The following is a 12,961-nucleotide window of genomic DNA, read 5'->3' as shown; positions in this document are numbered from 1 at the left end:
GCAACCTCTGCCTCCCGGGTTCAAGTGATTCTCCTGCCTCAGCCTCCTGAGTAGCTGGGACTACAGGCGCACGCCACCATACCCAGCTAATTTTTGTATTTTTAGTAGAGACAGGGTTTCACCATGTTGGCCAGGATGGTCTCAATCCCTTGACCTCGTGATCCACCCGCCTCGACCTCCCAAAGTGCTGGGATTACAGGAGTGAGCCATCGCACCTGGCCATGTCGTTGTTTTTCAAACCTAAAGAGAGACTTTTTTCAAGTGATTGCAGCAGTAAGTAGATTGCTTTGACCACAGAATTGGCAAGGATCTCCGGAGGTCAGGGAGAAAGGAGTTCATTTCCTAGGGAGGAAGACAGAGGCTGCAAGGACTGAGGGTCGGGGGTGGGACGAGCAGGTGGTGTAATTGGACAGTTGACCAGGAATGTGTGTCCCATGGTCAGCCCATTTCCAGAAGGGTCTTCAGGAGAGTTTTTCTGCATTGCAGTGCTTGTTTACCCTCAGGGTGAGCCAAAGTCCAGGATCCTGTGGGGAGGGGAGCAGCTTAACTAAAATTTGGTTAAATCATTTACCGCTGGGCACATTGGCTCACGCCTGTAATCCCAGCAATTTGAGAGGCCCAGGTGGGCGGATCATCTGAGGTCAGGAGTTCGAGACCAGCCTGGCCAACATGGTGAAACCCTGTCTCTACTAAAAATAGCCAGGTGTGGTGGCAGGTGCCTGAAATCCCAGCTACTTGGGAGCCTGAGGCAGGAGAATCACTTGAACCTGGGAAGCAGAGGTTGCAGTGAGCCAAGATCGCACCACTGCACTCCAGCCTAGGCAACAGAGTGAGACTCTATCTCAAAAAAAAAAAAAAAAAAAAAAAAATCATTTAGCAAGCATTTAATTTCAGTTGATAAGTTGACAGTTTAGCTAATCATTGCAGAGAAAAAGAATGAGAATTTGGGGAACTGTGTTTGGGTTGTCCTAGGAAAAGGAGGGGTCGTCTGACCGCTCTGGAAATCCTATGGGGAAGGGTGATTCTGTGCAGTCAGCCATTCCCCAGAACACGAAAGGTGGGGGTTTTATTTAACCTTCCTGTTTTCCAGTATCTCAGTTCACCATTGCCAAGATGATGTGCCTACCACAAAGGGTGTTCTAGGGTCAGTTGTGTTCTTATTTGCATAGGACTCAGCCCATAATTTGTATCTCATTAAGCATTAGGCAGATAAATATATTTAGAAGTTCCCTGCATCATGAGAAAACCTCTTTCCTCTAACCCACATCCTTCAGGCCGGAGTTAATTCCTCTTCCTTCAGTGCTCTGATTTCTGACACTGGAGATGGATATAGGTGGGTTTTGTTTTGTTTTGTTCAGATGGGGTCTCATTCTGTCACTCAGGCTAGACTGCAGTGGTGCAAATATGGCTCACTGCAGCCTCAACCTCCTGGGCTCAAGTGATCCTCCTGCCCAGCCTCCCATGTAGCTGGGACCACAGGCACGCACCACCATGCCCAGCTAATTTTTTAAAATTTTTGTAGCGATGAGGTCTCACTATGTTGCCCAGGCTGGTCTCCAACTCTTAGGCTGACGCCATCCTCCCACCTCAGCCTCCCAAAGTGCTGGGATGACAGGCATGAGCCACTGCACCCAGCAGGGATTTTTTCTTTTTAAACGAATAGATTTTTTTTTTCCGAGCAGTTTTAGAACTCTAGAAAAATGAGTGGAAAGTACAGATATTTCCCATATACACCCCCCTCCACCCTGGTTTCCCCTGTTATTAACAACTTGCATTAGTGTGGTACATATGTTATCACCAATGAGTCAATATTGATACTTTATTGTGAACTAAAGCCCATAGTTTACGTCGGGTTTGTTCTTTGTGTTGTACCTCCTGTGGGTTTTGACAAATGCATAATGTGTCCATCATGATAGTGTCACACAGAATGCTCTCGCCAATTGGTTTATGCGGTTATATTAGATGGCCAAGATTGTGAACAACTGGTTAAAGAGACAAAGGCTGTGCCACTAAACAGCCCTGGTGTTCTACTTATGCTTCCTCCCCAAGCCCTAGCAACCACTGATCTTCTACTGTTTCCATAGTCTTGCTTTTCCAAAATGGTATATACTTGGAATTATATAATATGTGATGTTTTCAGATTGGTGTTGCATATGGTTTTTTTTTGTTTGTTTGTTTGTTTGAGATGGAGTCTCACTTTGTTGCCCAGGCTGGAGTGCAGTGATACAATCTTGGCTCACTGCAACCTCTGCCTCCTGCTTCAAACAATTATCCTGCCTCAGCCTCCTGAGTAACTGGGGTTAGAGGCATGCCCCACTGCACCTGTCTAATTTTTATATTTTTCTTTTAGTAGAGACAAGGTTTCACCATGTTGGCCAGGGAGGTCTTGAACTCCTGACCTCAAGTGATCCATCCACCTCAGCCTCCCAAAGTGCTGGGATTATAAGCGTGAGCCACCGCGCTCGGCCTGTACATGTTTTTAATGATCTAGATGATGCCAATGTGCATCGAAGATGGGATCAGTGTCTCAGATCTTTGACACTCTAAACATCAGCAGGAAATTCTTAGAAGTGCCAAATTTCAGGCCCCAACCCTGACCTATTGAATCAGAATACGGATTTTAACAATATCCCTAGGCAACTCACATACACATCGAAGTTTGAGAAGCACTGACTAGGACCACCAAGAAACGGTCTCCGCATGACATGGCATCAGTCTGCCTGCATAGTTCAGAAGGAGCCATTAACAACAAAAAAAGTGGACTCGGTGGCTCATGCCTGTAATCCCAGTGTTTTGGGAGGCTGAGGTGAGAGGATCACTTGAGACCAGGAGTTCAAGACCAGCCTGTGCAACATAGTGAGGCCCTGACTCTAAAAGGAGAAAGAGAAGAAATACACACTCATAAATGGAAACTTACTATGGAAAGTGTTCTTTGCCTTATCACATATTACCCCATATATATGTTATTATATATATGTGTTATTATATATATGTTAGAAAACTAGATTATGTATATATCTTCGACATCTTTCCATGCCAGCTCATGGAGACTTCGTTCATTCTTTTTACAAGCTACAGAGCATTCCAATAGAAGTACTGGCCACAATCTCCTGCTTGCCCAATGATGACTTTTAGGCTTTGCACTAATGAGAGAGAAAATCTGGGAAATAGGCTTGCTGGTGCAAAGTATATAATCTTTTCTAAAAAATTATTATCATTATTATTATTTTTTTTTTTTTACTGAAGAGCTGGGGAGAGAAGAAAGGAAAAAAAGAAAAAAAATTTCACTGAAGGATGATGCAAAATTGTCCATCAAAGAGACTGTAGCAATTTACATTCTCACTCATTTCCCTATACCCCTGCCAACACTGAGTAATAACACACTTTAAACATATTTGTCAATGTGATATCTAAAACTGATATTTTGTTGTTTTAATTTTTATATTATTAACGATGTGTGAGGATGAATACTTTTTTCCAATGCCATGTATATCTATATATTTTGCTGTGGGCTGCATATTAGTATCCTCTGCCTACTATTTTCATTGGGTAGGTAGGTTTTTTTTTTTTTTTTTTTTTTTAGACGGAGTCTCGCTCTGTTGCCCAGGCTGGAGTGCAGTGGTATGATCTCGGCTCACTGCAAGCTCTGCCTCCCAGGTTCACGCCATTCTCCTGCCTCAGTCTCCCAAGTAGCTGGGACTGCAGGCGCCCGCCACCATACCCGGCTAATTTTTTGTATTTTTAGTAGAGACGGGGTTTCCCCGTGTTAGCCAGGATGGTCTCGATCTCCTGACCTCATGATCCACCCACCTCGGCCTCCCAAAGTGCTGGGATTACAGGCATGAGCCACCACACCTGGCCTGGGTAGGTAGTCTTTTAAAAATTGACTTTTGGCTGGGCGCGGTGGCTCATGCCTGCAATCTCTGCATTTTGGGAAGCTGAGGAGTATGGATCACTTGAGGTCAGGAGTTCAAGATCAGCCCGGCCAGCATGGTGAAAACCCGTCTCTACAAAAACACAAAAATTAGCTGAGTGTGGTGGTGTGCACCTGTAATCCCAGCTACTCGGGACGCTGAGGTGGGAGAATTGCTTGAACGCGGGAGGCAGAGGTTGTGGTGAGCGGAGATTGTGCCACTGCTCCACTCTAGCCTAAGAGACAGAGCAGGACTCCGTTTAAAAAAAAAAAACTTTGAAGAGCTCTTTATACTTTTCGAAAATTACTCTCTTTTCTGTCATATATGTTGAAAATATTTTTCTAATTTCTTCATGTGTCTTTTGACCTTGTTCCTTGTTCATGGTGATTTTTGCTGTGTTTTAAATGTTATTGTCGCTTGTATCTATTTTTTAGTTTATAGTTTTTCGGAAGCAGCTACTTTTCAAACTCTTGTTGTCCAAGGATTATTGGGTATACAGGGTCCCTGGGTAAGAATCTTTGTGAGATATGCTTCAAATACAGAGGAAGGATTACAAGTGACTGAAAAACCCAACTAAAATGGACTTACACACAAGGAATTTATTGGCTTGTGCAACTGAAAAGTCTGGGCCTGGAAGGATCCTGGGCTTCAAATGTGTCATTGGGATGCAGTCTCTCTTAGTTTTCCTTCATGTCAACTTCACTTGCAAGCAGACCCTTCAACATAATATCTCCCCAGCCCTCAGCTTACATTGTTCTTACTACCCACAGTTCCTACAGAAACTTCTCTTTCCCAATTGTTCTCGCAGAAGTCCCAGGGTTGCTTCACTGAAGCAATTTCAGTTAAGAACTCATCCCTGGGCCAATCCCAGTAGTGAAATATGTTGACTGGCTAGGCCTTAGGTCATGATCCAGGCCCTGGAGCAAGACCAGGGGTCAGTCAGCTGTACAAAAATTCATAGATTGGGGGTTCCCCAAAGGATAACCCTGGCCCCAATACCCAGAGAGGGAAAATAGATAGAGGAAAGGTCCAAAGAATAATGCCCTCAGCAGAGAGACAGGTGGATAGTAGGTTCAGATATTCCAGCCAGCTGGTAATATTGTCCTTCTCACTCGCAGAACCCCAGGCTGGAGAAGCCAGTGCTACTCTCCGAATTTCCTACCAAGATCCCACGAGGTGAACTGGACATGCCTGTTGAGAATGGCCTCCGGGCTCCGGTCAGTGCCTACCAGTATGCACTGGCCAATGGGGATGTCTGGAAGGTGCATGAGGTGCCCGACTACAGCATGGCCTATGGCAACCCTGGCGTGGCCGACGCCACCCCGCCCTGGAGCAGCTACAAGGAGCAGAGCCCTCAGACGCTTCTGGAGCTGAAGCGGCAGCGGGCTGCAGCCAAGCTGCTCAGCCACCCCTTCCTTAGCACCCACCTGGGCAGCAGCATGGCCAGGACGGGCGAGAGTAGCAGTGAAGGCAAGGCCCCCTTGATCGGAGGCAGAACTTCACCGTACAGCAGCAATGGGACCTCGGTATATTACACGGTCACCAGCGGAGATCCCCCACTCTTAAAGTTCAAGGCCCCCATAGAGGAGATGGAGGAGAAGGTGCATGGCTGTTGCCGTATCTCCTAGTCTCCATGTGATGGAGGAGGGAGATGCCTGGAGAGGGGCTCCTGGAATCCAGGCCAGCCCGACAGCCCTGGCTGGGGAGGTGTCATAGGGCAGCTGGGGAGAGGTGGGCTCTGCTTTTCAGAGGAACTCAGACCCCAGCCCTCACCTGGCTGCCCATAGCATCCCATGTCCCACGTCCCATGGTTCTGCTTCCTGCTGCATCGTCTGCCATCTGACACAAGGCCCGTCATGGCCTCCTGGCTCACTCTGCTGTCTGATCTTGGGAGGGTGGGCTTGAGATCCCAGCTCTATTCTTGGTATAAAGGCTTCTCCGGATCAGTACGTGCATGTCACATCAACACACACACACACACACACACACACACACACAGACATACACGCACACACAAGCTCGATCAGTGTGTGTAGGAATGACATACCTGGGCTCAGGGGAAGCAAGGGGGCTTAGAATGTATGGGGTATTCCCAAAAGGATGGAAATTAAGACTCAGAGTCTCATTACCACTGCCAATGTGGCTTTAGCAGAGGAGGGGACCTGCTAAGCTGAGACCCATAGTCCTGCTCAGAGTCATCCCAAGGTCTGGGCCACCAGCCACACCTGACAGGAGCGAGAAGTCCTCGCTGTGTTCAGAGGGAGCCAGGAACCTACATGGGTAGATGAGATGGACACAGACCTGCTCCCCGCAACCTTGTTGAGAGCCACACTTCCACCAGCTGTATGACCATCCAGGGATAAAAGGGGAAAACCAGGCGATTCCATTTCTGGAATCAACCAAATCATGTTTTCCTCTTGGATGGAAGTGTCAAAGGCAGAAGGGTGTGGGAGGGGGACAAGGTCAGTATTTACAAAAGTATATCTGATTTTAAAAATTCCTGCAGTCTGTAAAACTCCTAGAGGGAGGGAGGTATCTGAATTAACTTCTTCTTGCCGATCATATCACGGTCACTGGGTTTTACTGGCTGGTGCTGGAAAAATGAAGCTAAGTGAGGAGCTTCCATTGGAATGCTTTTCCAGCCAGAGAGGCCAGTTAATTTTAAAAAACAGTCGCTAGTTAACAGTGACAGAGCCCAGCACCCTTGGGTCTTTGTGAATATCCAAACTGTTTCAGCCCAGCCCATCTCAGCTAGCCCTCCTCAGACTGAGCTGTCAGAGCAAGCAATTAGGGGCCAGCCTACCTCCACCTCCCACCCCCATCCACCCCCATCAGTCATGTGTGTGGAGTCAGTGCTCAGGATCCCGGGCCCAGCTTTTGCTTTTCTGGGGATGCTTGGTGAGGCAGATTTGCCAGTCAGCCCTTTTGAGTTCCTGCCTGGCCCAGGGGCTCCCAGCCTGCACTTGCAGGAGTGGTGATGTCCCAAATCTGCGAATCCAGGGTGCACGTGGTCAATATCCCGTCCTGCATTCAGGAGAGCCATGGTAGGGCTGGAGTTGGGTCTTGCCCAGCTCTGCAGTTTCATAGTCCCAGCCTTCCTGATGCTGGGGAGGGAGGACTGTGAATGGCTGTTCTCCCCTCACTGCTGATTCTCCCAGGACCCCCTTTGGAGTTGCCCATGGCACGGGCACTGCCCACAGGCTCAGCCAGAACCTTTTGGTGCAACCAACAAGCTGCAGGTTGTCCCCTGCTCTGTGCGCCTTTTATTTGTCCTTAAACTACCTCCTTAGAGCTCTGAAGGGGTCCCCTAGGTCCAGATTTTAATCTGGGGAACAGATCTGGGTTCTTTTTAACCCACTTCTTTCTCAGTCTATGAGAAACTTTCCCTGAGGGGCACCTGGGCTAGGGGCTTGGGGCTGGAAGACCATCCCCGCCTTGTGCCACAACTTTTGTCACGGGATCTGCTTTTTGTCATTCTTCATTCTTAGCCCCCTACTGTGGCCCCCATGGCCCCATAACGCAGAGAGGAAGCTGGGCTTCAGGGAGCCTGAGTGATGCTTTCCCAGGAGCAGAGCGACTGGACCAGAGAGTAGAGGGCCCATGGGAGTGACTGCGCCCTTGGTGGCTGCTGGAAGGGGAGAGGTTCTCAGCATCAGGCCACCTCCACCCCAGTGCCAGGATAGATGTATTCTAGAGTAGAGGTGGAGGCGGCCCAGGAGGCTGAAGACAGGTGCACAGATGCTTCCCACGTCCCTGCCATCTGGGGTGGGCTCTTCAACATCTCAGGCTGTGGCTGGAACAGGACAGGATGATGTAAAACACACGTACCATTGGCTGTAAAACAGTATGAGCCCAGACTGACGCTGAAATCCCTCATGAGCTGACCTTAGCTACAAGGTAGGGAGTTCTGAGGGAAGCCACGTGCTCCTCAGGAGAGAGCTGGGCAGGTTTTCCTATCTTTTTGCTCAGGGGCCAAACACTGAAGGCATGTGCTGCCCAACCCACTGAGCGCCTGAGGCCATTCCCTCCTTTTCCGCATGACTCCTGCCTCCTGGGCCATTCCTTTCCACCCAGAAGGCTGGGAATCCCAGCTGATTCCCTGACAGGAGCTGACTTCACACACGGGTGACTCTCAGGCATTGGCTCATGTTTTCAGCCAGGGATAAACCATCCCCTCTTGGGGCTTTAAGTCCCTGGGGAGCTTTCCCTGTAGGTCTTCTGAGTGTTGAGAGACAAGTTGGAGACTAACCTCCAATGAATGAGCCGCCGTCATTCATTAATTCACTCACGTAATTTACTGAGTAGCTGCAACATGCCAGCCACTATGTTAGGTTCTGCGGATAAAGGAGGAATAAGACGAGTCAAGAGAATTGTTCTTTGTGGTTTCTGCCCCTTGGGGATCACAGGCATCAGCAGTTCCATTCAAGTCACCTGAGGCAAAGTGTCTGCATCTTGGTCCAGCGACCCTTTGCTTTTCAGCTCCCAGAATCCTTAGAGTCTGAATTCCTTTAGCTGGGAACAGCTGTCATGGCCACCCCTGGATAACATTTGCCAGCAGTTATAGATGCTGGGTCTCGGGTTCCAGGCAGACATCATCCAGCTCCATCTGGAACTTTCAGTGATAGCTGCCTTCAGCCAGCATCTTTGGGGGACTCTATAATATCAGCTTGAGATCAGTGTCTAGAAGACTGTTCTGCAATTTGCTGCCAAATGCATCTCAGGTTTTTAAAGTCATTGTTTCTTGCTCATGGTGGCTCATTTATTACATAGTCCCCTCACCCCACTAATGGATAATGGGAGGAGAAGTTGCTGCTTCCTTCAGCATCAAAGCCTTTCCCCGGGAATCTGCCTCCCTCCATGGCAGGGGTGGATTCGGGAGCTGGGAGAAACCAGGCAAAGTCAGCCAAATGCCTAGCTCCTGCTGAGACCCAGGTCCTGTGGCAGCTCCTCATTAGATTAAAGGAGACCACTTCCAAAGCAGGTGCTGCATGACTCACCATCATATGCCCCAAACAATTGAAAGTTGGCGGCTATCACCAGACTGTGGGTTTCTGGCGAGTAGCTTAGGGAAGCCGAATAAACTCTAGGCCCAGAGCTACTGAAGACTTCAGGATAGAATTCTCCATCAAATATGCAGCATAAATAAAACTGCTCTGCACCGTTTGATCCATTTCCAAGGGGCTTAGAAAAGTTAACAAGGGTGTGTTCCCTGTCCTGCCCCACCGGTTTGCTGGCTTTGTAAGACATGAAACCATTGTGGTTGTTGGTGTCAGATACCTTTTCATCCTGAGCTCTCTCACCTACCTGCTCTCTCTTCTAGAGCAGGATACTGGGGTACTTTCAAGAAGGGTGCTCCTTTCAAGATGCCCAGAAAGACTGTATTTAACTCTTGCTATTTGTAACTTGGGGATGGTCTCCCCTGCCCCAGGGCACACAAGAGCAAAGGGTCCAATGGTCAGTGGATGACTCTGCAAAAGTGACCCCCTGTGCCAGAAGCTATAGCCCTCTCCCCGACAGGACTCTCTTGTTGGCCAGAGGGCCCGCTTCCCATGGGCATTGCAAGTGCCACCGTGCGGGGCCTGGCTCTGCACACCCAGGAAAAGTCTGCAGACCCCCAGCCCTCCGCAATAATTCACCAGACCAGAAGCCACTGATGTACAGAGAACACTTTAAAAAATGTATTTTATGTGAAAAAAATGTTAAAACTCTGTATACTGTATCAGCAGCTTTGTGTAAAAATGGCAATCAAGAGAGTCTAATATATTTAAAACTTTTTTTAAAAAAATCTTCGCGGATCTTTGATATCGTATTGAAGTAACTTCCAGGTAGCCCCTCGCCACGCGGCACCGGTGGGCCTCGGGTCCAAAACCGTGGTTCAGCCACATCCCAAAGGGGGCACATGTCCCTGGAGTTGCTTCCAGATGCCAAGGCCTGTGACGGAATTCGCTGTTAAGAGTTTTTAATTAAAATTATTAAATTCCTTTTAATAACACCTGCTAGTGTGAGTGGTTATTGCTGTGAGCTCACTTGAACAGTGCTGACTTGAATTCACAAAGAGGAGGTTTCTGGAATAGAGGGTGGGTGAGGGCTTCTAGTCTCTTCCCCCTTACCCCACCCCTTCCCCACAGAGGGCTTTCCCATGAGACCCCTGAAGTAGAGGGAGCTCTGGGGGCTCAGACCTGGAGCAGATGTCTCTCCAGACTGGGAGATGGTGAAAACTGATGAATTCAAGAAAAGATTGGTGGTTGGGAATGACCTTCATTCTGTCAAATATTCTCTTTGAAATTAACATGAGGCCCTAGAGTTGCATATATTTATTCCATACATTTTCAAAGTTTTTCCTGATATTTATTTTTTTATTTTTATTTTTTTAAGACGGAGTCTCACTCTTTCACCCAGGCTGGAGTGCAGTGGCGCGATCTTGGCTCACTGCAACCTCTGCCTCCCAGGTTCCAGCGATTCTCCGGCCTCAGCCTCCCAAGTAGCTGAGATTACAGGCGCTTGTCATGATGTCCAGCTAATTTTTTGTATTTTTAATTGAGACAGAGTTTCACCATGCTGGCCAGGCTGGTCTCCAACTCCTGACCTCAAGTGATCTGCCCGCCTTGACCTCCCAAAGTGCTGGGATTATAGGCGTGAACCTCCGCGCCCGGCCTCTCATGACATTTGTATGTAACAAGGGTGCTCCTCTCCTCTGTCCCATTCTTGGAGTACACTGGTGTGTCCTGTCCTCTTCCCCCTGCCCTATTCCACTCTTTCCCCTCGTGTGCTTATTGTGGGGAAGTACAATACTATAAAGTACTTCACCTTATGACAGCAATACAGCAGCAAAGGCCCTGGCCATTCTCATTTTTTACCTCAAGCATTAGAGCCATACAGAAGCTATGTGGTTGCAGAGCCTCAGACCACAATCCTTGGTCCTTGTCCCACACAGAACTTTGTTGGTGTTTTTCTTGAAAGAGGATGAAAAGGGTGTTGGATCACAAGGTGAGGAGTTCAAGACCAGCCTGGCCAATGTGGTGAAACCCCATCTCTACTAAAGATGCAGAAAATTAGCCGGGCGTGGTGGCACGAGCCTGTAATCCCAGCTACTCTGGAGACTGAGGCAGGAGAATCGTTGGAACCTGGGAGGCAGAGGTTGCAGTGAGCCGAGGTCACACCATTGCACTCCAGCCTGGGTGACAGGGCAAGACTCCATCTCAAAAAAAAAAGAAAAAGAAAAAAAGGTGCCCTCTTGTAGCCTCCCAGACCCTGGATACCAGAGCAGGGACACATGGAAGGCCCCACACTTATTCTTGAGAAACTTCACAAAGGGATGAGGAGAGCAGGGGAAGAGAGGGAGAGGCGTCTGAATAGCCGCAGGTATTCATCCATTTAAAAAGGTTATTGGTTACTAAATAATAATAGCAGCCTCTCACATTTATGACGTACTTTTCATTTACATAAGAAAGATGAGGACTGAAAATTGATTGTTGGATTTAGCTCTGTGGAACTCATGATGAACCTGATAAGAGGTTTTGGTAAAGAAGTGAGGGTTTTAGCCTGATTGAAGAGGGCTGGAAGGGAACTGGAGACAGCAGGTATAGACAACTGGTTTGAGGGTTTCTTTTTCTTTTTTTTTTGAGACAGGGTCTTACTCTGTCACCCAGGCTGGAGTGCAGTGGTGTGATCATAATTCACTGTAGCCTCAAACTCCTGGGCTTAAGTGATCCCTTGCCTCAGCCTTCCCCGTGTCTGGGACCAACAGGAGCACTGCCATGCACTAAGAGTTAGGCGCACCACCATGCCCAGCTGACTTTTGTATTTTTTTGTAGAGACAGGGTCTCACTATGTTGCCCAGGCTGGTCTCAAACTCCTGGGCTCAAGTGATCCTCTTCCCTTAGCCTCCCACAGTGCTGGGATTACAGGTGCAAGTCACCATGGCCAGCCACATCTGAGATTTTACGCTGCAAAAGTAAGAAGAGAGATGGGGAGCTTTAGAGGAATGTAGGGTCAAAAGAGGGTTGTTTTAAGACGAAAAATATTTCAGCATGCGTGTAGGTTGATAGAAATGAATCAGTAAAGAGGGAAGCTGATGTTCCAGGAGAAAGAAGGAGGTTGCTGGAGTGATGCTGGTGAGTAGTAGAGGGGCTGGAAGTGCCCAGGCAGAGGGGTTGGGGTTGGATGGGCACAGGCGCAGTTCATCAATGCCCAGTATATGGGCAGCGATGCAGACAGGAAGGTAGACTAGATGGGCGCACGTGGACGTTCCCTTCTCACTGCTTCTGTGTTCTCGGTGACATAGGAGGCAAGCTGTCAGAGAGGAAAAGGTAGAGAGAATGAGGGAAATGTGGCCTACCAGGCAGTTTTTTTGTTTTGTTTTGTTTTTGATGGAGTTTCGCTCTTGTCGCCGAGGCTGGAGTGCAGTGGTGTGATCTGGACTCACTGCAACCTCCTCTCCCCACATTCAAGTGATTCTCCTGCCTCAGCCTCCCGAGCATCTGGGATTACAGGCGTACATCAAGACGCCCGGCTAATTTTCGTATTTTTAGTAGAGACGGGGTTTCACCGTGTTAGTCAGGCTGGTCTCAAACTCCTGACTTCAGGTGATCCGCCCTCCTAGGCCTCCTAAAATGCTGGGATTACAGGCGTGAGCCACTGCGCGCCCGGCCTCCTAGCAGGTAGTCTTACAGATTATGAATTTAAAACATGACCAGTCAGTAAGCATGGTTATGCTCTTTTTGTTTTTTTCTCTAGCCCTGTAGGGCTACCGGGGTGCAGGTGCAAAGTAGGATATAACCAGGGTTGGTTGGAGTTTTACAAGGCAAAAACTGATGAAATGAGAAGACTACCCGAGGGTGTAATCAAAGGAGCGGTCCTAATATGATGAGCCGGTATTTTTTTAATGAATGAATACATGGTTAAAGGCAGGGGATAAAGGCGATATGGTTGGCCATACCAAAGCTCTGAGAGCCTAGGAGCAGCGTGGCCAACGTGTCTGGGAGCCGGCACCTGCCTCTCCTCACTGCCTAGGCCTGACTGTCCCTGGCCTTGTAGGGCCGCACTGG

At 48.5% G+C, this 12,961-nt stretch overlaps 1 protein-coding gene across 1 annotated transcript in view; it reads left to right on the top strand.

The window, feature by feature from the left end:
• PPP1R16B (protein phosphatase 1 regulatory subunit 16B) overlaps nucleotides 1–9,906 on the top strand; it is a 119,805-nt gene extending 109,899 nt beyond the window's left edge. Inside the window, exon 11 of the mRNA XM_008017469.3 lies at nucleotides 5,033–9,906. Coding sequence (XP_008015660.1) covers nucleotides 5,033–5,542 — 510 coding nt within the window. The 3' untranslated portion in view covers nucleotides 5,543–9,906. The remainder of the gene's footprint in view (nucleotides 1–5,032) is intronic.
• Nucleotides 9,907–12,961: the final 3,055 nt, after the last annotated feature.

The sequence above is a fragment of the Chlorocebus sabaeus genome, chromosome 2 (genome assembly GCF_047675955.1).
Source record: "Chlorocebus sabaeus isolate Y175 chromosome 2, mChlSab1.0.hap1, whole genome shotgun sequence".
In the NCBI taxonomy this organism is placed as follows: domain Eukaryota; kingdom Metazoa; phylum Chordata; class Mammalia; order Primates; family Cercopithecidae; genus Chlorocebus; species Chlorocebus sabaeus.
This window is presented reverse-complemented; position numbering and strand designations above follow the sequence as displayed.